General features: G+C 55.7%; 9 protein-coding genes across 9 annotated transcripts; 5 read left to right on the top strand and 4 right to left on the bottom strand.

Annotated features, from left to right (window-relative positions):
• Positions 1-62: 62 nt before the first annotated feature.
• On the top strand, positions 63-1,600 carry MONBRDRAFT_26127 (uncharacterized protein; the record flags this gene model as incomplete). The annotated part of the gene is made up of 6 exons (XM_001746611.1): positions 63-168; positions 365-552; positions 647-742; positions 850-1,065; positions 1,108-1,178; positions 1,273-1,600. 6 exons carry the CDS (start codon positions 63-65, stop codon positions 1,598-1,600), a joined length of 1,005 nt encoding a protein of 334 aa, XP_001746663.1.
• Positions 1,601-1,868: 268 nt separating this feature from the next.
• Positions 1,869-4,254, top strand: MONBRDRAFT_32743 (uncharacterized protein). The gene is made up of 9 exons (XM_001746610.1): positions 1,869-1,998; positions 2,128-2,216; positions 2,309-2,446; positions 2,614-2,738; positions 2,816-2,995; positions 3,103-3,260; positions 3,461-3,632; positions 3,724-3,824; positions 4,045-4,254. The coding sequence occupies exons 2-9, from the start codon at positions 2,165-2,167 to the stop codon at positions 4,190-4,192; spliced, it is 1,074 nt and encodes a 357-aa protein (XP_001746662.1). The 5' UTR covers positions 1,869-1,998; positions 2,128-2,164; the 3' UTR covers positions 4,193-4,254.
• Positions 4,255-5,217: 963 nt separating this feature from the next.
• Positions 5,218-6,194, bottom strand: MONBRDRAFT_26125 (uncharacterized protein; the record flags this gene model as incomplete). The annotated part of the gene is made up of 4 exons (XM_001746483.1): positions 5,218-5,426; positions 5,529-5,593; positions 5,664-5,871; positions 6,122-6,194. 4 exons carry the CDS (start codon positions 6,192-6,194, stop codon positions 5,218-5,220), a joined length of 555 nt encoding a protein of 184 aa, XP_001746535.1.
• Positions 6,195-7,734: 1,540 nt separating this feature from the next.
• Positions 7,735-9,634, bottom strand: MONBRDRAFT_26124 (uncharacterized protein; the record flags this gene model as incomplete). The annotated part of the gene is made up of 2 exons (XM_001746482.1): positions 7,735-8,876; positions 9,061-9,634. The coding sequence occupies 2 exons, from the start codon at positions 9,632-9,634 to the stop codon at positions 7,735-7,737; spliced, it is 1,716 nt and encodes a 571-aa protein (XP_001746534.1).
• An 836-nt stretch (positions 9,635-10,470) lies between these two features.
• MONBRDRAFT_32742 (uncharacterized protein) lies at positions 10,471-13,511 on the bottom strand. The gene is made up of 14 exons (XM_001746481.1): positions 13,012-13,511; positions 12,851-12,936; positions 12,585-12,680; positions 12,407-12,480; positions 12,269-12,317; positions 12,129-12,188; positions 11,921-12,025; positions 11,799-11,846; positions 11,596-11,689; positions 11,449-11,519; positions 11,238-11,282; positions 11,085-11,129; positions 10,970-11,014; positions 10,471-10,882 (listed from the first exon to the last, which is right to left on the bottom strand). The coding sequence occupies exons 1-14, from the start codon at positions 13,121-13,123 to the stop codon at positions 10,565-10,567; spliced, it is 1,248 nt and encodes a 415-aa protein (XP_001746533.1). The 5' UTR covers positions 13,124-13,511; the 3' UTR covers positions 10,471-10,564.
• A 465-nt stretch (positions 13,512-13,976) lies between these two features.
• MONBRDRAFT_26122 (uncharacterized protein) lies at positions 13,977-15,676 on the top strand (the record flags this gene model as incomplete). Its single annotated transcript, XM_001746609.1, has 9 exons — positions 13,977-14,024; positions 14,074-14,182; positions 14,285-14,398; positions 14,488-14,561; positions 14,718-14,783; positions 14,854-15,012; positions 15,124-15,234; positions 15,386-15,422; positions 15,570-15,676. The coding sequence occupies 9 exons, from the start codon at positions 13,977-13,979 to the stop codon at positions 15,674-15,676; spliced, it is 825 nt and encodes a 274-aa protein (XP_001746661.1).
• Positions 15,677-16,566: 890 nt separating this feature from the next.
• On the top strand, positions 16,567-17,814 carry MONBRDRAFT_26121 (uncharacterized protein; the record flags this gene model as incomplete). The annotated part of the gene is made up of 5 exons (XM_001746608.1): positions 16,567-16,629; positions 16,730-16,952; positions 17,095-17,393; positions 17,525-17,635; positions 17,758-17,814. 5 exons carry the CDS (start codon positions 16,567-16,569, stop codon positions 17,812-17,814), a joined length of 753 nt encoding a protein of 250 aa, XP_001746660.1.
• Positions 17,815-18,093: 279 nt separating this feature from the next.
• On the bottom strand, positions 18,094-19,184 carry MONBRDRAFT_37391 (uncharacterized protein). The gene is made up of 5 exons (XM_001746480.1): positions 19,066-19,184; positions 18,813-18,926; positions 18,524-18,667; positions 18,353-18,411; positions 18,094-18,221 (listed from the first exon to the last, which is right to left on the bottom strand). The coding sequence occupies exons 1-5, from the start codon at positions 19,151-19,153 to the stop codon at positions 18,153-18,155; spliced, it is 474 nt and encodes a 157-aa protein (XP_001746532.1). The 5' UTR covers positions 19,154-19,184; the 3' UTR covers positions 18,094-18,152.
• Positions 19,185-19,461: 277 nt separating this feature from the next.
• Positions 19,462-23,534, top strand: MONBRDRAFT_37390 (uncharacterized protein). Its single transcript, XM_001746607.1, has 10 exons — positions 19,462-19,728; positions 19,831-19,897; positions 20,067-20,724; positions 20,906-21,038; positions 21,167-21,251; positions 21,356-21,510; positions 21,606-21,751; positions 21,893-21,974; positions 22,070-23,072; positions 23,193-23,534. Exons 1-10 carry the CDS (start codon positions 19,590-19,592, stop codon positions 23,290-23,292), a joined length of 2,568 nt encoding a protein of 855 aa, XP_001746659.1. The 5' UTR covers positions 19,462-19,589; the 3' UTR covers positions 23,293-23,534.
• The last annotated feature ends 61 nt before the right edge of the window (positions 23,535-23,595 follow it).

The raw sequence follows: 23,595 nt of genomic DNA, 5'->3' as shown, positions 1-23,595 counted from the left end.
GTTTGTCAAGTTTTATGCCCCGTGGTGTGGTCACTGCAAGCGCATGGCACGTAAGTTGTTGGATGGGCAACGCGGCTCACGGCAAGCCGTGTGTGCAGCTGCAACGTCACTTTGGCTGTTTGGGCCAAACTGCGCCCGGCAAGCCTCTCACTCCACACTGCACGCTGGGTGGGTATTGTAGCGGCCTGGAGCAAACTTGCTGATCTCGTCGAAGGCTCTTCCGTCAATGTTGCGCAGGTGTGCCTTTGCCCTCCTCGCTGTCCTTGCCGTTTACCCTTCCCGCATGATTCGGCTCGGCTCGGCTCGGCTCGGCTCACTCCCTCACTCCTAACATGGCTGCCGAACAAAAAATTCTACAATTTAGGTGGACTGCACGAAGGAACACGCCACGTGCAATCGCTTTGGCGTTCGCGGTACGCCTTGCTTGCTGAACCGACTTTGGCTCACATCGCAGTCCGTGCTGATCGTCAACGGGCCTTTGTCCTCGCCAATGGTGTTCCAGGCTTCCCCACCCTCTTTTTCTTGCACGATGGCCACATGTACCGCTACCACGTACGAAACAGATGTTGGCTCATGGCCTCTGTGTACACCTATCGTGCCGCAAGCTCTGTCAGACAGCTCATGAGGCGTTGTATGGTGACTGCAGGGTGATCGTGACGCCGAGTCAATGGCAGCCTTTGCCCACGGTGGATACGAGGGCGAGTCTCCATTGGAAATCCCCGGCGAGCCCTCGGCGATTTGGGTACGTCATGCATGGGCCCCGTGGGTTGCTTGGGTCCAGCACCCCCATCCTTGCCCCGCTGACGCAGATTGTTATTCACCTGGTCCGGTCACACGATGCTTGTACAGTCGACTCTTTTGAGTCTGGATGAGCTGGTGGCCAATGTTCACATTGTCAACGATCCCAACCTCAACGCCATCTTCGTGGGCATCATCATCAGCCTGGTTCTACTTCTCCCCATTGGTTTGGTCGTTGGTATCGCCGTGACTTGCTGCGACTCGAGCCCTGCCCAGGCCAAGGCCAAGGCCGAGCCCGCCACAGCAGCCGCTGCGGCAACAAACGGGGTATGTCATTTGCACGAAATTTGCACGAAATGTGTGTGCGAGGCAGTCTATGCCGATGCCTTTGGCCCCTCACTGCAATGCTGTCTTCCTTCGCATAGTCGACTCCAAGCAAGGTGCGCCAGCGCCGTGCGGCTGCCGAGTAGGCGCCGCGTGCACCGCTTTGGGCGCGATCATCTTGTACGCTGACGTGCTTGCGGACAAAAACAGTTTTTCGCGTGGTTCTTGCTCCCTTTTCCTTTTCTTTCTTCCAATCCAACGTGTCAATAAGCTGAAGCTGAAGCTGGAGGTGCCTCCCATCAGACCTCCTGTCAGTGCGAGAGATGGGGGTCAAGAAGCCAGGGTCAAGCAAGAAAACATTTCCTCAATGAAAAATCAACTCTTGAAAACCCACGTAAAGGACATGCTGTCGGTACTGGCCATGCATCTGAGCTCAAAAAGCCGCCGAATGGCCAGCCAGCAACAAAAAGGAACAAACATCTCGATCCAGCCATGTCGTCGTCAACACCCACAGCGGCAGCAAAAGTCGCCGTTCTAGCCGTAAAAAGTCCCAACACCAGCCATAGCTCTTAAAACGCAGTAATAGCAGCGGTATCAGCAGCCGTCATCGCCGCAGCAAACCGCCCCCCGGCCCCCCAGGCTCCCATAGCAGCGAAGCAGTCGGAAGGCGTTGCCGTTCGTCATGTCCCATCTCTCTATGGAAAAACAGCCCGACAAAACCCTCTTCCTTTGGGGTTTCCCTTGGAGTTTCTTTGATTTTTTTAAAATTAAATTTTCATTTTATGACTTTTTTTCTTTGTGTGTGTGTGCGTGTGTGTGCGCGTGCTGATGTGCCTGTAGGGGGCGTCGGAGCTGCTGTTGTTGGGAGTTGGTTGAGGGTGTGACGACCCGTGCATCTCGAACAAGTTCGGGACTGGAGCGCGCTGCTCTTCTCAGGTGTGCTGGGTTGAAGGCGGGTGTACAGCGTGCTGAGGGCTGCCGAATGAATGGATGGGTTGACCGTGGGTGGTGGAGCCATTCATTTTTTTTTGCTCTGCGCGGTGGGGGTCTTGGGTCTTAATACAGATGACGAGGCGCTAGCGCCGAGGGCGACCTCATCAATATGAGCACGTCCAGCAATGCTGACTATGGCCTGGCTTTTGGAGTGACTGCCGGTGCGAGTCCTCTCTTCTTTATGGCGCTTTGGCTGGTGCTTGGTGTTGGGTGCTCGACCACGTCCTTGTGCTCATCTTGCTGGGTTGTCCAGGCTCTGGCATGGCTACGCTACTGGGGTCGGCAGTCGTGTTCTTTCCTAGCTTTTACAAGCCGATCGTGCTGGGCGTGAGCTTGGCCCTGGCCGCTGGTGTCATGATCTACGTGTCTTTTGTCGAAATCTTCTTCAAAGGTGTGCCCAATCTGTGCCTCGTTGTCTCTCTTTTGCAGCACTGTTTGCGCCAGGCCGCTTGTCCAAGCTCCGGGCAACATCCCGTGAGAATTCAAGCATGCCCTCGAATGGATCTCATTTGTATGCGCGTGATTTCCACGTCGGCGGGAAATCGCGAAATCGCGTAGGCTTGGACGAATTTGAGGCCTACTTTGACGATCAGGAGGGTGTAAATCGGAGCCTCGTTTCGGTCGAGGCCTACGAAGCCCCCGCAAAGGCCTATTATACTGCAACAGCCACCTTTTTTGCCGGCGTAGGTCAAATCCCCTTCTCTTTGGTCGTTGCGTTTGCCATATCATCTTCATCCAACGTTGTGGGGGCCCTCGGCAGATCGTCTTGACGTTCCTTCTGGACATCTTCATCCACTGGCTCTATCAATTTCAAGCCGAAGACTCTGCCACAGTGAGTGACAGGGCCAATCAGCATAGTCCCACAGGGGAACAGGATGCTGCTTCATTGCAAGAGACAACAGCTTGCGACCTCGAGCGCGCTGCTACCAGGAATTCCCGGGTATGTCCCGGCACAGGGCCTGGCTCATGTTTCCCACACCGTATTGCGGAGGTATCCGCCGCTGTCAGCGTCTTCTTATTGATTCTTTGTTCTCATGCCGCTGTCAGACACCGAGTTCAAGCACCAGGCGGGGTCGTGCTGCTTCCAACGGGTGCGACACAAACGTGGAAATTGTGGCCAACTATCGGCATGCCGATCACGCGCGCAGCACCCTTTTGGAGCTGCAGCATCGCGAAGAAGACCGTCTGCGACGGCAACCTCACCAGTTCGTCTCTCAACTCTTTGGTCCCTTGTGCTCGTGCCAGCTCGTTTTGGTTTGTTTTCTCGCCGTCGGCACCTGGTTGAGGCGTGGGGTCTCAACACACTTGCACGCTCGCGCGAAACCAGACTGGTCATCGACGTCGACGCGGCCTTGGCGGAGGGAAAGGACTTGGCCTCCGTCTCGGTCCGATCTCTGGACACTAGTCCCGAGCAAGTGTTGATCGAGCGACGGGATTCTGGTGTCAATTTACACGGCTCCCAAGAGATTCAGCAAAACTCGGCCAAAAAACTCGTGTTCATGGCGCTTATCACGGGCACTGCCATAGCCCTTCATAATTTTCCGGAAGGCCTGGCCACCTTTGTCGCTACGGCGCGCGTAGGTCACGGGCGTTTGGCCATGACATCGAGCGCTTTGGACGTGGTGTTGGTTTACCTCACTGGACCATCTTGTTGGCCATGATCCCTAGGATCCGTCGGTGGGAGCTCCCTTGGGCGTTGCCATTGCCATTCATAATATTCCAGAGGGCATTTGCGTAGCGGTGCCCATTTACTTTGCAACCAACAGCAGGTTTGTGATGGAAACGTTTCGCAGCAAAAAAACGTGCGAGATCAAAATCCGGTCTTTGTGAAGGTGCTCATGAGGCGGATGTGCGGCGTAGGCTGCGAGCATTTTTATGGGGCACACTCTCAGGTCTAGCAGAGCCAATTGCTGGGGCGGTGGGTTGGTTGATTCTCGCACAGACGGAAGCTGAGGACCTCAACATTTTGGCTTATGCTATCCTCTTCAGCCTGGTGTCCGGCATGATGGTGTACATCTCCTTCCGCGAACTCATTCCCACGGCCCTGAGCTATGACAGCGAGGGCAAGCACACGGTCCCAGCCCTGTTCTTTGGCATGTGCCTCATGGCAGCTAGCTTGATGCTATTCAAGGGATGAGGACACAGCCTTTCTCTTGTTCTGGCACCTGCCCATCCAAACCCGAAATCGACTGGAAAAATAAAAGCAGTGAAGGCTCGCGGGCTTGAATTATTCGCTCTGTGTTTTGACGCTGCACGAGAGGAGGATCGGCTCTTGCCTACTGCCGGATGTTGATGGTAAAATTGTCCAAGTGACGAAGGGACTGTGGGGTAGGGATGCCATTCTTGAGCACAAACTGTAGAGGCGACCAATACCTTGCGGCAACAGCAATCGCAGTCCAGGGACAGGCGTGAGGGCGGGACGAGCCAACAAGGCCTTGGTCCATGGTGAGTCGCTACATACTGAATGTCGTGGTCTTTGATACCGTCAGGGGCACTTTGCCAGCGGTCTCCCGTCCACATCCACCCGTAGATGGTCCGATTCAAGTCGCTACGAGAGAGGCGGAATGTAATGGAAGCCATGGCAGCGATGAGGGGAGGGCGGCAGAGGTGAGACACCACAGGGAGTGTCGGATGGCGCCTTCGCACGAGTCTCTCAAGGGAAAGATGAAATTTTGCTGAGCCTGGGTCACAGCGGTGCACGGGGCATCCGGGCTGCTGAGCGGGTGCCAGGGTGATGCCGATTTCTCCTGGCAGCCAATGTCTCCCAGCGCTTGCCAAGGCCCCATGGGATGTGGCGCGGCGTATGTGCCTACGTGATTAGCGCAAGCGTGGTATCTTTAGGGCAGTGGGTGCAGCGGGCCGCCCGTTGATCACTTTGATGCGAAGCTACTCAATGTGCAAGGGTAGGAAAACGGTGAGATGTGCCTTGCGCCCGTTAATGATGCCCGTACCAATGTCGCTGCCTTGTCCACAGAAGCAGCAGCACTGGCCAAAAAAGGCCAGGTAAGTTCCATTGACTTTGATCATGGCAGGCGCTTCAACAAAAGTCGCGCCAAAGAAGCCCGAGTTTTGCATTGTCGAGGCAAGGAAGCTGGATTCGAGTCGCTCAACGCTCATCAAGTGGCCCTGAAGCGGGCATTCGCGCCAAGCGAGAGGGTAAGATCACTTCCCGTTGAAGAGGCAAAGGCAAGCGGATTGACGTACGGCTGTGATGGCGGTATAGATGATGTAGCCTTGGTCATCATCGTCGACAAAGATGTCAAAATCGCCGGGCGCGTCTTGGGCCAGGGCGACGTGAGTGGCTTGGACGACAAACGGGCCCGTGCGGACGGTACTCGTGGCGACTACGTAGTATGACGCGGAGAAATTGCCTAGGTCACGCCGCAAGCCCAGTGCATGCATGTGAGGGCGAGAGAGCGAGACAAGGCTGGGTACCGGCGAGGCACTTTGGGTTAAAGATCATCGGGGCATACCGGCGGGGACGGCATTGATCCAGAGGACATAGCGCGACGTGGTGGGGTTAAACACGATTTTGGGCCTGGCGGGATCACGGATGTCAAAAACAAGCTGATTATTCGCGACAAAACAAGCAAATGGCAAGCGCGCACCGGTAGTAGATGGCTTCAGGTCGAGCGTCAACGGGCAGCATATCCCCGGCATAGGTCCAGCTGCCGTTGCTGAGATCGGGGGATGTGTAGAGGCTCACGTTGTGGTTGGTGTTGAACCCGCAGTTTGGATCGCTCCCGCCATGGCTGCAGCCATTGTTGCCCGGCGCCTCCTGTGATGTGTTCAGATGGCTGAGAGACAGACTCCAAGCTGCAGGTCCCCAGGCACAGCATGCGGCCAGTGGCGTACCGAGCACAGACCGTACTGCATCCCATACCAATAGTACAAGCCTCCGCGATCCCACTGAACAATGGTCCCATCACTGCCGTTGCGCGATCATGAGGCCAGCACACCGCCAAAAGTAGGCCCGGAGGGGGGCACGGGACAACTCACTGCACGGGCAAGATCTGGCCATCGACATCAACGCGGGGGCTTGTATTGGAGATGAAGACCGGCTTACTAGCACCGCTACCAGCAGCAGCCGAGGCCAGGACACCGACGGCCACCAGCAGGAGCTTTGCGATCCCACACATTGTTGTTGTTGTTGTTCTGATTTCAAAAATTTGAATCTTTTTCTCTTTTTTCTCGCTCAAACGCCCCCTTCTCATGTTTATCATAATCAGTTCTCAGCTATAACTATGGGGGCCAGCTTGATAGAAGCAGGTGGGCGTGGAGTAGCCAGGAATGATGTTTCGCGAGTCCCAAGGATGGCAAGTCAATTTGCAGTGAGGTAAGGGCTGAAATCACTCCAGCCATTTGCGCAAAGCAAGGCGAAATACCGAAAGTCCCAAGAGAAAAAGGAAGACACAGGCGGAGGGCGAGACACGCGCAACGGGGCTGTACAAGTGCAAAACGTGGGTGGCTCAGGGGCATGTGTGACCTTGAGGCTCAACACACACGTTCACGCACACACAGCCATGATGCTCATCTTCGACCACCAAATACACGACAAAGCAGGTATCAATCAAAAGTGACACTGCAATCCAACCAGGCAACAGACAAGTATAGCTGGAAAGAAGGCTTAGCCTTTGCCCAACGCCAAGGCTAGTGCGCAAGGTGGCAACTTGCGCACAACCAAGAGATTTTCAGCATGGCTTGCGCCACGCGTCACAAGGGCGCTTGACAAGGACGAACAGGCTTCACTGCCCCAGCTTCCAAGTCCTGTGCGAGGTAAAGTCGGCTCCTAAGAGGCCGGCCATTGAGCAATGCAATGGAGAAAAAAAAAAAAGAGATCAAACGGGAAGAAAGAGCGACAGAAGCAGCAAACAAGCGCGATCAAGAGCTCAAATTCATCAAGGAGTTGGTGCCCTAGGGTGGAGAGCTTCAGTGCAGGTCGGCGCTCACAGAGTGTCAACCACTACCTCGCAAGAGGCAGGCAGGTTGACACGTCGAGCTGCTCGGCCAGACCAACGCATCTCCCTCCTAGATCCAGGCTACACACACAAAGGTGGCGGCCCGAGAAGGCACGAGAATCGAAATTCATCAAACAACATGGGGTTTCAAACAGGCATGGCACTGGGACACGACACGCAACAGCAGAGAGAACGCGAGTTGATCACATTGTGTATCATCAACGATTGCATCCACCCAGCCGGCACTGCCGCTCGCGTCAAGACTGAAAACACCCACACATACAGCACCTGCATCAGACGGGGCACAGGCAAGATACAAAGAAAGACAAACACCACGACGAGACCCCTCTCCCTCTATCGCAAAGAAAGACCTGCCACGGTCCTTGCAGAGGGGCAGAAAAACAGCACATTGGGCAAAGCCCAAGTGAACGGCAACACGCGGCAGAGAGGAGGCATACAATCACCTCCCTCGAGCCGAGTAAACTCAGCCCAGCAGCCAAACCAGCTGCTCGTAGGACACGCAAAAAAGCAAAGAAAAAAAAAAAGAAGAAAAGAAGTAGCACAAAAAGAGGGAATTGTAAATGGCAGCTTGCAGAGCAAAATGCTTCAGGCCAACGCCATGGCAAAGGGCCCTGGCGCCCAGCTCTCCATAAGGGTGCGCACGGCGCGACGAAGAACTGGCGGCAAGAAACGACACTCAAGGCGCTCCACAGCGGGGAGCTTAGGCCGTGGCAATGTGCTCGAGTGGTGCACCCTCGACGCTGGCGACGAGGGGCAGCTTGTCCTCAGAGCGGTGCATGGCCTTGATGACGGCCACGCCAGCCACCAAGACAGTAGCCACGGCCACACCGGCGATAGCAAGTGCCATCGAGAACTGATGGGAGCTGTCGTCGGTGGTCTGTGTCTCCTGGTCCTGGACGGCCTCGCCCTCCTCGAGAAGGCGGCGGCGGCGGTCCTGGGACGGATCAACGCACGAGCAGTGCTTGCAACCCTCATCGTCGTAGAAAGTGCGTGACTCCATGCCTGGCTTACAGAAGCAGGGGCGGAATTCAGGGCACTGGTCAGAGCCCGATCCTGACCCCGAGGCGGCTGAAGTGGTGGTGGTCTCGCGGGCGGCTGAAGTGGTGGTGGTCTCGCGGGCCGCAGTGGTGGTGGTAGTCGAGACGGGAGCCGCAGTGGTGGTACTGGGCAGTTCCGAAGCCACGCACGAGCATGCCTGGCAACCAAACGCATCGATAAACTCGACCATCTCTGAACCAGGCTTGCAGTTGCACTGGCGGTACTCGCCGCAGCGGTCCTCGGTGGTGGTCACACGGGGCTGAGTGGTGGTGGTGGTAGTGGTGGGAGCACGAGTGGTGGTGGTCGTGACGGGAGCACGAGTGGTGGTGGTAGTGACGGGGGCACGAGTGGTGGTGGTGGTCGTCGCGGGGGCACGAGCAGTGGTGGTGGTGGTGGTGGGAGCACGAGTAGTAGTGGTGGTGGTGGTGGTCGTGACGGGTGCGCGAGTGGTGGTGGTAAAGGAGGGACGGCCAATGGGCAGAAGAGGCTGCTGGAAGTTGGAAAAGTCGGGGCTCAGCTTCATGGGACGCGGGGGGCGCTTGGGAAGGAGGCGGCGGTTGCCCTCGCAGATGCTCTGACCCAAGTGGCAAACCACCACGTTGTTGTCATCACTGAAAAATTGAGGGAAGCGCTCTGCACGAGGCACGGGCAGGCCGTTGCTGATGTACAAGCTGGCCTTGTTGTAGCGACCGTTGGGCAGGGCCTCGGGCTCAGGGCAGGTGGCCTTGGCATCGATAACCTCGCATCCAGGCGCAAAGGTCTGGCACACGTTATCAGTGGTGCAGACGACACCCTCGCACGGCTCTGCACGGTAAAATCAAGACGATTAGCAGGGCGGTGAGAATCGAGACACAAACACGGATGGGTGGGTATGTGGCGAGAAAGCGTGGGGAGGCGCGCACGCTCTTCTTTTTTTCGTCTTTTGATTGACTTTCTGATCTTCTTGTATCTTCTGTGGGAGCACACGCATCGCGGCAGAAAAACGCACCTTGGCTCTCGAGAACCTCAACGTTGAAGGAGCAAGTGTACTCGGTGCCTTCAATAACGTCAGTGGCTGTGTACTCGACTTCCGTGACGCCAACGGCAAACATGTCGCCAGGCTGGTGGGTAGAGCTGATTGTGAAGTAAAAGTTCTCGTGGGTGTCGACCTCGGGCTCAACCCAGCTGGCAACCTGAGCCTGGCCCTCTGTGGCGCGGGTCGGGGTGACGCGGACTGTGGCAGGGCAAGTGAAGCTACCGCCACGGCACACGCCAGCCGAGCAAACATCGTTGAAGGTGCTAGAGAGGCCGTCATTGCAAGGGGTGTAGTCGGCCTTGGGACGAGGCTCCATGCATTGCCCGGCCACACACTCGGCATCTTCGTAGCAGCTGTTGGGGGCACGCGGGCACTCAATGGTACGGCACAGGAGGCTGTCGGCAGTATGGGGGTTGGGGGGTAGAGACATGACGCGTGGAGGGCGCTGTGGCAGGAGGTTGCACGACACCGTGTCGCTAAAAACAACGCGCGGAGTGGCCGCGGCGGCCACGACCAGCAGCGCCAGTAGGCGCAGCGAGTGCATCATGGTGGAGGTTCAATCAGCAGCGAAGCTCGAGCTCGCGGATGTGACTGCCGGTTTGGAGAATATGGCCGACGCAACTCAGAGGGGGTAGAAAGCGAGGCAACGATCGATGTTAGAAGGACGAGAGGCGACACAGACCACTATCGCTAGCGGATAGGGTCAGAAATAAACTGCAGCCTCGGCCCACCTCCAGACAGCATGCCCGTGGGAGGGCGTACGCTCAGGCAGCCACTCTTGTACGTGTGGGGAGAGGGTCGCTGTTCTTGCATGCGTGAGGGCGAGGGCAAGCCTACGCCATCGATTGGATCCGGCCGAGTGCGTAAAGTCTTGGGCCTGCATCGTGGGCTGTTGTGACCGAAAACGGGCAAAGCTTGCTGCCGATGGCGAAGCGTCGTCGGGGCGCGGGGGGCGGTTGCTGTGAAGCAGCGCATTGCCTCGACTGGGGTTGCCCCGAGGATGGTCATTACAACTGTTTGTCCACCAACTTTGAGCCTCAAGCATGTGCATGCCCGGGGCCCGAGTCGTGCCAGGCGCCCAGGTCACCTGTCTTTGTTGCCGGGTGACACCTTCCCCCGTGGCCTGTGGCACCTCGACACCGCAACACGAGCGAGAAATGTGTGTGACAGCACAAGCAAAAGTAAATGAGCAAGCAAGCAAGCAAGCAAGCAAGCAAAGCAACTGTTGCATAGGAACTACAAAGAGGAAAATTTATTTGTTTCTCACTGAATTCGTTTTTTAAGCACTGCGCCATGATAGATTTACGGGACCTTTGATTCGATCGATTGAGGCTGCATGCCATGGTCGAAATAGGCGGCAGGACCTTTGATTCACATGTCAATCGAGTGCTGTGATCGATTTAGGCTTGGACGGGCGCGCCAAAGCATCACCCACCACACAATGTGCACAGCGGCAGGGAGGTGCACAAGAAAAATCTTAGGAGATGGTGCACGACCAACCGCTATTCTCGGTAGGCGGGTTGGCAGACCGGGCTGCCACGGCCTCGGCAGCGTCACCGAACAAGCGCTTCTCCACTTCTTTTGTGGTTGGGGGCTGCTGGCCGGTTTGCAGAGCTTGACGTGCATCCTCGGCGATCTTTGCCACTTCATCATCAAACTGCAGGCCGGCCTTGTACTTGGGACCCTTGTCATCGGGCAGGGCGTTGAACCGATGAATGAAGAGCAGGTTGAGCCAGCGCAGAATCACCTGCTCCTGCTTTTCTTGCGAAATAATGTGCGAGTGGATCTTGGCCGCCTGCACAGCAGAGCAAAACATGGGTGAGGAGGCGCGGCAATCTGTTGTTGCTGAGCATTGCAACCGATGGATAGGGCATGTGCCAACCTTGAAGCTCTCCACCACGTCGTCGTAAGCGCCAAACTCCAGAATCTGAATGGAGACCCAGGTGAAAGCGTGAGAGGGACATCTTATCTTTGAGAGGATGCACGGCGACATTTACCTGGTGTTGGTTGCTGTACTGCTTGTTGTAGTAATCAAAAAACACCTGGTTGGGTCATGTCGCGCAAAGGGTTGCGTGAGCCATGAACGCAACCTCAGAAGCTGCCGACAACCAAAGCAAAACGCAAGGGTACTGCTGAGGCGCTCTTCTTACGCAGTCAAGGAAAAGGCCCAGGCCAGGAATCTTGGGAACATCCACCTGTATTATTCCGAGTCAAGTATTTCAGATCAGCAGGCGGCGATGAGACAAAAAAAAAAAGGAGAATTAAAAAAAAAAAAAAAAAAAAAAAAAAAAAAAAGATGACCCCTGAACCGGGATTGATCGAGGCGAGCATTTGAATGCGAGTCATCAGGCAGGAACATACTCGCTCGTCGCTGAAGCATCGATCCATGTAGTCATCCTTGACGTGACCACGCACAATGGCCACGGCCAAACCTGTCAGCAGCAGCCCGCACAGGTTGTCAGAGCCCCTTTGCATCTAGGGCACTCGGATGCTGGCAAGGCTACTTACCAATCATCTTGCGGATTTGGTGAAGAATGAAGGATTGGCCTTTGACTTGAATGCGTACCCACTCGATGCCTTCGCGCTCAAATGGCTCGCTCACCTGCCAAAGGGACGGCAATGGTCGAGTATGAACGTGGAATTCAAGGTGAATGGGAAGGGTGGCACAGAGCAGACGTGGACTGAAGGGCAGACGCCTTGCACACACGCACAGTAAAGTCGGTGATGTAGCGGCGACACGAGTCATCGCTGGCAGATTTCTAAGCCAGCGATGAATCAAGGTGAGCAAGACGATGCACGGGCATACAAGTGCGGCGATGTGGGCAGGACATACGCCGGCGGTGAAATTGTGAAATTTGTGGGTGCCGATGTAACGCTTCAAAGTCTCACGAAACCAGGTGAGCTTGGGCTCATCGACACGATACTCCGGTACAGGCACCTGGGCAAAGGGGAGATGGTCTGGTGAGCACGAGGCTCCTATACAAAGAAGCCTGGGCACAGCGCACAGCGCGCAGCGCGCAGAGGGCAGGTACGTGCCGCACCTTCTCCTTGGGCATGAGCGCATAGGTAGGCAGCAGGTACTCGTATCGGCGGCCAGTGCACTGCGAGATAGCCGGTGGTGGGGAGGATGTTAGTCAGCGAGAAACCCGGGAGGCGGGCGAAGAGCAAGCAATCAACGCACGGCATTCTTGGGATTGAACCCCTTGGTGGTACGGAACGCCCCAAAGATGCTGCAAGTCATCAAAGGGGGTAACAAAGTTGAGCAGAAGCAGCGCGATACTGGGGCACACGGGCGTGTGGCGTGGCGGGGGCAACGGACCGAATATCGTCCGGGAGCTTGGCATTCAGCTCATCCACCGTGTTCTCCGTCAAGATCATGCGCATGGCCACAACCTATGCGCCGTCAAAGGGGCAGTGTGCAGGAGTGAGCGTGATTAAGCCCCAGGGTAAGAGCAGGCGGCACCTGTAGACCCATGGGTAGGGCGAGCCTTGTGTACCTGACGCGCGGCGTGCACACCCTTATCCGTGCGCGCGCAACGCTGAAAGTGCATGCTTTGTGGGGTCTCATAGTTATTTTTGTCAATGCAGCCGGTCTGAAACGGAGGAAATGCGTGTGAGCTGGGCCAGAATCATGTGCGGGTTCGGGCATTGAACCACAAACACCAAGAGTCCAATACAGGAAGCTTTCTGAAGGGAACAAGGGGGCAGACAAAAGGGAAAGCAGACGGAGGATGGGAGAAGCGGATGGGGTGTGGAGACCAACCACGAGGAGAGCTCGCAACAGGGTGCTTTCGATGGTTTCAAAGCCAATGTTGCGTTGCATGCCGGCGTAGCTTGTGCCCTGAAAGCCTGAGAGCGTGTGTATCGGTGAGCACTTGGCCAAGCAGTGGGAACGGGAACCCAGTGTCAAGATGTGTGACCAACCCATGAGCAAGGCATATTTCTTGGGCCGCGGGCGGCCATCATCCTCGGGCTTGGGTCGCTTGCCAGCCTGATCACCAGCGGTGTCAGCTTGCGCACCACGTTTGGCCGACATGATCGTCTGTTCAGCAGCCCACTTTAACAGGGAGGGTGAAAGGGATGGACCAGGGTGCGTTTGAATCCGTTGAAGCAGATGCTGCTCCAACACGGCCTTCAGCTGTGCGTCTTGATACTGCTCTTCTGCCGCCCGAGTCTGCGTCTGAACGCGGGTCGAGATGGAGCGGGAAGGAGCAGACGGGGGTGCCCAGTTCTGAATCCAACCCGTGGTTGCCACTGCCAATCCAGTCACACGAGGTTCCAATCGCACGCCACCAGTCGCGCGCCCCTTCAAACCTAACCCAAATCCACCACTGCCGCCGCTCAGACGACCCCAAAGTCGACCCAACGCCGCCAGCTTTCCTCGTCCGCCCGTCAGCGCCACGCCCTCTTGTGATCTGCGCGCGCGCGTGTGTGTGGAACTGAAAGAGAGAGAGACCACATGCGGGCAGCCACAAAATGATGACATTAATATCTGACATAGATTCTGATATCTGACATCGGGCATGATGACATTTCCATGCTTTGTTGTTGTTGTTGTTGTTACGTGTGTGTGTGTGTGTGTGCACAATTTTAAAGAGAAGAGACACACACACACACACACACACACACACACACACACACTTACACACACATTTACACACACACAAACGGCAGCCAACCATTGCTGTCTTGCGGGTTTTGCGTGAACTGAACTGGACGTACACACTTGAGGGGGCGGGCAGGATTTGCAAAGCACGCTTTGCAAAGTTGACTGTGAACCTCGAGGGCAGAGAACAGTGTGGGGGTTGTGAGGAGAAGGAGCTGTTGATATGTTGACGAGAGCGTCGGCGTCCTTTCGAGGACGGGTGCATGGTCAGAAGGATCTGCACATGGTGAGCCTTTGCGCCGCTTCGTCTCTCTGCCGCGTGTGTCCACCTGTGCGGCAAGGTCACGGTCTGGGGTGTGTGTTGTGTGTGTGCGGCACAGGCTGTGGCTCATGAGAAATCGGCCAAGGACCACGCCAAGGGTTTGGCCAGCTCACACCGCGAGGCCTTGGAGACATACTACACTTGGGCCGCCAGTCGGAGTGATGAAGGTACGATCTCCCTCTCCCTGGTCACTCGCACTGGCTCGCTGGCGATTGTGCTTCTGTGTCACCTTTCTAAGCCTGAGATATGGGACGAATCGATCTTGGCAGGTTTGACGGCCGTGCTACAGTCTTTGGTGCTCTTGGAGCGCGAGTGGGAAAAGAGTCAGGGCCGCCATGCCCGCGCGCTCAAGGCCAAAAAAGAGGCATCCTCGTTGATCCTTGGTGTGGAGCCATTTCCGTTGGGTCGTGCTTTGAGCGACAGAGCGCTCTGGGATCCCTCACCGCGGCTACCTGGCTCATGCGTCTGTTAGCCTCGGAGCGGCGTATCACTGAACTACAAAAGGCCGTTGACAAGGCGCGACGCCAAGAGCTGCAGGCTAGCCGAGTAAGTTTGCCCAAGCAATGCACTGTCAAGCGGCCGCTCAGATGTTGTGTTGTTCAAGGCGTCAAATAATTTTTGACGACAGGGCACTGAGCGGCATGCTTCTGAAGATCTCCTCCTCGCTACCTCATGCCATGTCACAACAACAACAACGCACAGGAGGCGGCCAAAGCTTTGGGCCGTACACCGCAACAGCAGGAAAGGGCAGATGCCAAGCTACGCCAGGTGAGTTGATGCCAACTCCCTCTTCGGTACGGGTTGGCGACCTCATGTCACGGTCCGCGATGCCCGCTAGGCCACTCAGCAGCGGGATGGGGCCGAGGCCACACACCAGAGCGCTGTCATTGCGGGTGCTCGAACGAATCGCAGCGCGCTCCGAGCCACGTGGCTCGAGTATTACCAACACGTGGCTCGCATGCATGAAGAGGGTGCTCTTGTGGCCCGGCACTGTGCTGTACGTGTCTCATAGCAGCTTTGGTTAACTGTGTGAAGTGTGGGTGTTTCTCTTCTCTCATCTTCTCACCTCTGCTTACAATCGTGTGCGGCCTGGCATGGGCACGGACAGGAGATTGTGGCCACATTACCGGACAGCGTGGACGATGGATATGATGATCATCTGCGCGAGCTGAACGAGCACATATTTAATAACACCCTGACCCTGCTACATAAGATTCAGGTGAGTCAGCTTTGCGCTTGTGCCCGCCGGACGACCACGTTGCATGATTGGGTGGGCAGAAGAGTGAGGGTATGATGGGCCCGGCTATGCGCGCGTACCTCGTCTCATGAGAGTGCTGACGCGTTGGGCACGCACGCGCACGTCGTTGCAGGCCCTGCCGATCAATGCACCACCCCCACCCTACGAATGTTAACGTGTTAATGGAATAGGATGGACCTTGGTATGAAGGGCAACCTTGGTGATTTTGTTTGTGTGACATAACGTGCCACCCGATTCTCGACCCTCTCAATCCACAACACGTACAGTCACCCTCTCGTGCGTCCAGTGCGCCGCAGTCCTTCCCAATCTGCTTCTGCATCTGAAAGCCCGATCAGACACGGAAAGAGAGAGAGAGAGTGTGTGTGTGTGTGTGAGAGTGCAAGAGAGAGAGTTTTTGAAATAAAAATGTCAGCACGAAATAAACTGCGGACCATGTTTGAGAGAGAGACGAAGAGAGAGAGAGAGAATTCAAAGAGAGAGAGAGCGAGAGAACAGGATGGGGATTTCAAATGCGCCCGCACACTCCTCGGGTCTGGGTCTGTGCGGCGAGCTGGCGCCTTCTAGGCTTGTGGAATCGGGAACGTTGAGGGCGTTGATTAACCATGGGGCTGTGATCCTCTTCACCCGTCTGTATCTGTCATCTGCATTCCACCTTATCATCAAGGCGCAAGCGTAAGCTTTTCGCTCGCGCCTGCAAGATGTCACCCCAACGACCGGGGGAATGACATCCGTGGACAAGCACAACGATCAACCCAGCTCGTGCGTGGGTCTCCCCTCAAGGGGCCTTCTTTCAAACCTCAGCAGCACGGTACATGTATATCACCCGGGATCAACGACTGACACAGTCGCAAGCAGGTCACGCACCTGATTCCAATCGTCCTTCTCTTTTGGCCCAAAGCCCAAGCGTGATGATGGGGGAGTGATCACCACATGCACGCCAGGCCCGTGTCGGTCTAAGCCAGGCCAGTGGCGTTGCTTAAGATGAGGATAACACAATCCTCTCCTGCTCATGCATGCGCGAGCGAGGTCCAAGAAGGCTTGTGCATTGATTCCATTGCACGCGCACTGCTGCTCCAAGCCACCCTTCCGGCACTTGCTCCCAGATCCAAGTGGGCAAGGCTCAGTCACGGTCGCCCGCGATTCATACACACGACCCTGCTCGGCTGCCGAGTAGCATTTTTCACATTACCTGCTTCAGCATCACCAGCTACATCAGTACATCAACGGGCCATCGACTGCACACGACTTGAGCGAATCTGCACACCTTGTTTGCTTCTTCCACCAACCTTCATCATGTTCTCCAAGACTTCAGCCGCCCTCAAGGGCGAAGTCTCTGGTCACAAGAACCTCCGTGTCGTATGTCCCAATCATGCTATCTCTTCACTTGGCACATTCCACACCACTCCTGTGCGCTATTCTCACCCCTTGCGGTGGCCCGACTTGATCGCGTCCTCAGGCTGTGGCACAGGAGAAGGCCAGTAAGGATCACGTCAAGGGTTTGATGGAGTCTGACATGGACGCACATGAGCTGTACAGCTACTGGGCCGACGATCATGGCGATGAGGGCATCGCTTCCGTGGCCAAATCCCTTCTTGTTTTGGAAAAGGAGTGGCACCAGTGCCAGGGCATGCTCGTCACGGCCCTCCGCAACAAGAAGGAATTCACCAACCGCCTGCTCGGTATGCTGCCTGGGACCTCTTTCGCCTTGACAATACCTTGCTTGGTTGTGCTCGAGCCCGCTCCTTCAGCCCCCAAGCTCTCACGTGCGTCATGTGCTCTCACGTGCCTTATGTTTGGGATGTATGCTCGGGATGTGCGCAGCGGCTGAGAAGAACGTGTCCGATCTGCACAAGGCGTTTGTCAAGGCCGAGAAGAACGAGCAACACGCTGAGAAGGAGCTCGAGAAGGCTCGCGGCAAGGATCCGTCCAAGACCACAAAGGCTGAGGCCAAGTTCAGTGACGCGCAGCGCCAGAAGGAGGAGGCCGAGCAGGCCTATGCCAATGCGCGCGACAAGGAGCTCAAGGAGTGCCGCCGCGATCTGCGCAAGGCCTGGCTCGAATATTACCGCATCAAGGCCCGCGTCTACGAAGAAGGCGCAGCGGCTGCTCGCGAGTGCGCGGTACGTGACGAATTGGCGCTGGACGTGGCCCTTTTCTTGTACTGCAGTGTCAACCGTGCTTGACTCGTCTCGCATCTCTCATCTGCCCTGTCCTCTTATACTCTTTTTCTTTCTCCCTTGCACAAACACAGGAGATTGCGGAGCTCCTTCCCGAGGATGTGGATGAGGGCTTCAACGACACGCTCAAGAAGGAGAGTGAGCAAATCGCCGATGAGACGCGTGCCAAACTCGAAAAGATGCGCGTGAGTCATGCCCACGTTGCCCCTCTCCCCACAGTCTTGTCATTGCCTTGTGTGCTTGGAACCGTTGGCGCATCACCATCGCTCACCTGCCTTTTCCATGTGCATGGCTGGCTTTCATGCAGCACGAGGATGAAATGCACATCTCCATCACCCCGCAGCACGTGCACCAGCAGGCGTAATCGGAGAGCCAACGTGAATGGTGCCCCAGTCAAGCCTTGGCGCTGTGCGCAAGCCCCACCATCGTATTCCGTACCATATTACCATGTCCATACTTGCTGTCCGCCGCTGCAGCGCCCCGTCACGGCCATACGCCTCGCGTGACTTCGATGGTTTCTGTCGAATCGAAATATTTATTCTTATCTTCCAGAGTCGATAGCCGGAGTCATAGCCGGAGGAGAATCAAGAGTTGTTTGACTTGGTCCCATGATAGTTCAGCAGAGCACAGAGCACAGAGCACAGAAAAGAAGGGCTGAAATCAATTTGATTTCTCCTGCAAAAGGTAGAGTTACCATACCACTTAGATGTTGAAGTGCTTGATGGCGCTCTTCATGCCGGCGGCCACAGATTGGCCATCCGTGTAGTAATACTAACAACAAGAGAGAATGGTGAGGAGGCCAAGAAAAGAAAAAAATAAAAAAACTCGGGGAGCGCGGGTCAGCGTCGAGCGCTAATGACATCGGTGGTGCTGTGAGCTGATCGGCTTTGCATTGCACCCACCTTGTACTTGGGCGAACCGGCACTGTTGTAGATCGAGTCAACCACCTCTCCCTGTGCGTCTATTGAAACCAAGCGGGCAACGAGTTTGTGTGAGTGGATGGCTGGTGACGGATTGCTGATGAAGGACAGTGATTGGAAACACGGGTGCGTGGCAGTCATGGGCGTCAATACCGGTGAAGATGATACGAGGGATGTAGCCACCGTCTGGGCGGAAGGCGGCGTCGTCGGGCTCCTCATTGTCCTCGAGGTTGACCATGACAAACTTTTCGCTCAGCTCGGCCACTTCGTCGTTGGCCGCAAACTTGGGGCGCAGGGCTAACGGAGAGGTAGGGGTGGGGAAAGCAGCCAAGCAGGGACGATCAGGCGATGAATGGGGCGTTGTCTCCTCTTCTTCTGAGCCACGTCACAACCAGTTGATCAGGACGGGACGGGACGGAACGGAACAGAAGCGGCGACTGACCCTTGCAGGCGCCACACCAGCTCTTGTGGATGATGACCATCATGGGTTTACCCGTCTCCAAGGCCTCCGCGCGGCCCGCATCGAGCGAGCGCCAGGCGATGCCATCACCCCAACCTAAATTGAAAACACCCCCCGGCCTGCCAGTGAGCAACGCGGTGCAAGATGTATCGCAGAAAAGCAAAACAATAACAAAGACAAAATACAAAAGACGACGACGACAACAACAACAAATCGCACAGTCCCAGATGCGTACCGCGTGCCAGATCATTGGCCATGGCCGAGGGCACAGCGATCATAGCCACCAGGGCCACCAGAGCCACTGCCATTGTCGTGGTCGTCATTCTTGCCGTCGAGGGGGGGTCTCAAGTCCTCGTCACTGCTGTCGTCAACAATACAAAAATGCTGACAAGTGCGAGTCTCCCACGAGATGAAGAGACCACGCGTGTTCAACCACAATAAAAGTATTTCGAAGACTCTTTCCCTCGTATCCATCGCTACATCGTTATGTTTATAAAGTATAATATTATTATAACATGGTACATCAAACGTAACACACACACACACACACACGAGAGTTCACGTGGTCGTGTGTGTGTGAGTGTGAGAGAGAGAGATTTTTCTTTTGCGGCGACACCGAGTGGGGCGACGGGGCGGGATTTGGTCGTCGATAAGAGTCTGGTTGCGGACGGATAGGGGTGGGGATTTATTAGCGTGGTGGTCGTTGAGCGTGCGAGTGGAGGTCGGGTGTAGGGACCAAGTCCCATCGAGACCGACGAGATGGGTGCCAAGACAAAGAAGAGCACCATCAAGTTTCAAAAGAACCGCCTCAAGGATGTCATCGGCGACCGGCGGCGTAACCAGCAGAAGCGTGCCTACAATGCCAAGGTCAACCAGGATCGCAAGGAGAAACATCTTGGTAAGTCGGCTCTGCTTGTGCTTGCCGCCTTTGCAAAGTCACGTCTCGGGCCCTCCCGAAACCGCAGCTCACACGCAGCGAGACCTCGCCTGCTTGTGCTAGAACGCCGCGCCGAGCGGACGCAAGGTGGTCCACGTCCTCAGGCTGGTCGTGGATTGACGGATGCCCGGTAGGTTGATTGTGGCCCGACACTTGCCCTGCACCTCGCTCCTGTGCACCATCTTTTCGGCTCGGTTTCGCCGGTTGCACACACCTACCGCAAGCATGTGTCGTTGTGGAGTGCGCATGTCGGTTGCGCACGCAGTCATGGCTGCGTCGTTTGGTTTGGATCATGCTAGGCCTTTGGCTGACATGGACTTTTCCCAGTTTATGGAGAGCGGCTTGGAAGACCTCTTGGAGGAGCGCACCTCGTCATCTGGCCAGCAGGACCAGGAGTTTGAAATGGCTGATGACCACAGCGATGCTGGTAGCCAAGGCTCTGGTGAGAGCCAGGACGAGCTCTCTGCCAACGAGGATAGCGACGACGACAATGAACAGGCCGATGCCAATGAGGATTCGGATGACGAGGAGGACGAGGAGGCCAATGATCGGGCCTTGGCCGCACTCGACCGGGCCGGCGAAGACGACGAAGAAGAGGCTGATGACGACACGGCCGATGGTGCCGATGACGATGACGAAGAGGGGGAGGATGCAGATGATGCTGGCTTGGATAAGCTTGAGGATGAGGTCAAGCAGCACCGGGCGCAACTGCAGCGCCTCAAAGAGACGCAGCCCGAGTTTTTTGACTTTTTGGACAGCGAAGATCAAAACCTCCTCAATTTTGGTGAGGACGACGATGAAGACGATGAAGAGGCGATGGATGATGAGGCTGAGCCTCTGGATGATAGCGACGAGGAGGGCTCATCCTCGAAAAAGTCCAAGTCCGGGCGCTCACTTGCGGACCGCGAAACCCTCACGGTCAAGAAAATCCGTGCCTGGGGCAAGCTCTTGAAAACGGTGCGTAACCTATTACGTTGACAGACAAACAGATGAGCAAAGCAAAACCAAAACACAAGCAGAGCAAAACCATGTTTGTGCGCACGCGCATGTGTGGCGATGTGCGACTTGGGGTGCGCAGAGTGATATGATACACACGGCAAACTCATGTTGTCAACCATCATTCGGATGCCGTGCCTAGAAACCCGCTGGAGCCCTGAAGCACGTGATTCAAGGCTTCCTTGCAGCTGCGTATGGCTTTGAGGCCGACAACGCCGACGCCGACACGAAGGGTCCCCCTGTCACTCTCCGTTACACCATCAGCTCGAGCCGCGGTGGGTTTCGGCTGGCCCCTTTTTTGTTTGCGTTATCTGCTGCACTCCTCGCCTATCTCTTGCGCTGAGGTCATGGCTTGCCATTCGTTGCCTCTTCGCTTATGTTTTCGATCGTTCTCTTCTGGTAGCCTACAGCGAAATGGTCCAGCTTGCGCTCGCTGAGGTCCCGCGCATGCTCGATCGCCTCCTGCCCGCCAAGGGCAAAGCCCAACAGTACGTGGTGCCCCGACTCTTCATGTCTACTCCGACTACCCAAAACCCCGCCAGCTAATCATACCTTTCGATAATGCTCTGCTTCCTTTTTGACTCTTGTACAGCCGTGTGCCGGCGCAGCGCAAGAACTGGCGCCTCGTCAGATCACATGTCAAGTACTTTTGCCAAGGCATTCTGCACTTGTTGCCTCAGTCGCAAGACCATGCCGCTCTCGGCGCCATTCTCCAGATGCTGGTGCCCTTCATGCACTACATTGCCTGTACGCGTGCCCAACCCTGGTGCTTGCCTCCCACGCAAAAAACAGTTTTGCCACATGCGCACGATTGATGTGGCCTGTCTTGTTTCCCCGCTCAGGTTTTCCCAAGCTCGCCCGCCAGCTGCTAAAGCAGTTCTTCCCGCTCTTCACGGCTGGTAACGAAAAGCTGACAGTGGTCACTTTTCTCTGCATGCGTGCCCTCATCCTGGTATCGGATGACAGCTTTATGGAAATTGCGCTCAAGGTGTGCTTGGACGGCTCGCCCCTATTTTTGATTGCGTCGGGCTTTATTTTATTTTATTTTTTATTTTATTTTTTATTTTTTTAATTATTATTCTTTTTTTGACCCTAACCACACGTGTTTTGCACGGCAACTCGCTTCCAGGGCGTGTACTTGAGCTTTGTCAAGTCGGCGCGCTTTACCACCGTCATTTCCCTGCCCAAAATCTCGCTCATGCGCAATGCCGGTATGTGCACACCACAAGTGTGCCTCGCTTCAGACAGGTCTAAGCTTCGAAATCCTGCTCATATTGTTGGCTTTGTTTGGTGGAACTCATCGCAGTTTGTGAGCTCTACACACTCAATACACAACTGGCGTACAAGCACGCCTTTGTGTACATTCGCCAGCTGGCCGTGCATCTTCGCAATGCCATTGTGCACAAGAAACGTGAAAATCTGCAGCAAGTGTACTGCTGGCCTTTTGTGCACTGCCTCCGCCTGTGGGCCCAGGTGCTGGGTCGGCACCTGGAAGACCTGGCGCCTCAGCAGCGTCAGGACAACATCATGTCCTCCCTGGTCTATCCTTTGGTCCAAGTGACGCTGGGTGTCGTACACCTGATTCCGACTTCCCGCTACTTTCCCTTGCGCTTCCATTGCCTCAAAACCCTCAACCTGCTGTCAGAGTGGTCGGGCGTGTTTGTGCCCGTGGCTTTTGCAGCCATGGACGTTTTGGAGTCTTCCGACATGGGCCGCAAGCCCAAGCCTTCGACGGGTCGGCCCCTGAACATGGATGTGCTCCTCAAGGTCTCAAAGACCAATCTTGGCACGCAACAGTTTCAGAAGGCTGTGGTCGAGCAGATGCAAGAGGTACTCTTGGACTTTTTCGCTATTCACGCAACCAAGATCGGATTTCCAGAGCTGATTGTGCCCTGCCAGGTGGCGCTCAAGCGATGCATGAAAAAAGCTCGCAATGGCGAAGTACGCCAGACCCTGAGCCAACTCGTCAGCAAGCTTGAGGAGAACAAGGCCTGGGTCACTCGCTCCCGTCAAAATGTTACGTTCAGCCCCAAGGACACACAACAAATTTTGACGCTGGAGCAGCAGCTTCGCTCCTCCAATGGCAGCCCCCTGCTCAAGTACCGCACGTCTTGGCAAAAGATCGTCCAGCAACGCCGACAGCTTTTGCAGCAACAGGCAGAGCAGCGCTATTTGCAATCGGACGAGCCGGTCGTCACCAAAAAGGGTGCAGCTGGCAAAGAAGCGGCAGGGGCCGACAAGAAAGCTGCTCGTGCTAAACGTGCGGCGGCAGATGCCCCCGCTTTAGCTCGCGAACTCCCCACGAAAAAGTACGATCCACGCTTCCGCTTTTTTGTCCCGCGTTGCGTTTTGGTACAAATAACCGTGCTTGAAGCACCGTGACAAATTCTCATTTGGTTGTCCTGCATCCCTCTTGTTTTGGCGCGTAGGAGCAAGCAGGAGTTGCGGGAGGACATTGACAACATGTCAGACGATGATGATATCGAGGAGGATGTCGTTGGTGAGGATCTGTCGTGGATGAACGAGTAGATGCCTAACTCTTCTTGCTCAAGCCAGCCTGAGCGAGTTCCGTGGGCATCATGATGGTGGTTTGATTGTCGGGTGGTCGTGTCAGACATGATGACACGATTTAGGCCCATGTTTCTTTTTTTTTTCTGGCTTCCTTGCATGCTTGTTTTGGGGAATTTGGCTGTGCCGTTTTGTGTCCCCGCTCCTCCCCTATGTCTCTTCTCGTCCTTCTTCAGTTTCGACGAAATCTAGCAACAACATTCAGGATGTCGACAAAGCCAAACACAAGATTTTTTTTTTCGATTGTTCTCAAAAGACAAGCCT

This window comes from Monosiga brevicollis, genomic scaffold, assembly GCF_000002865.3.
Source record: "Monosiga brevicollis MX1 MONBRscaffold_13 genomic scaffold, whole genome shotgun sequence".
Lineage (NCBI taxonomy): Eukaryota > Choanoflagellata > Craspedida > Salpingoecidae > Monosiga > Monosiga brevicollis.
The sequence above is the reverse complement of the archived record's forward strand: the minus strand, read 5'-3'. Positions and strand labels throughout refer to the sequence as shown.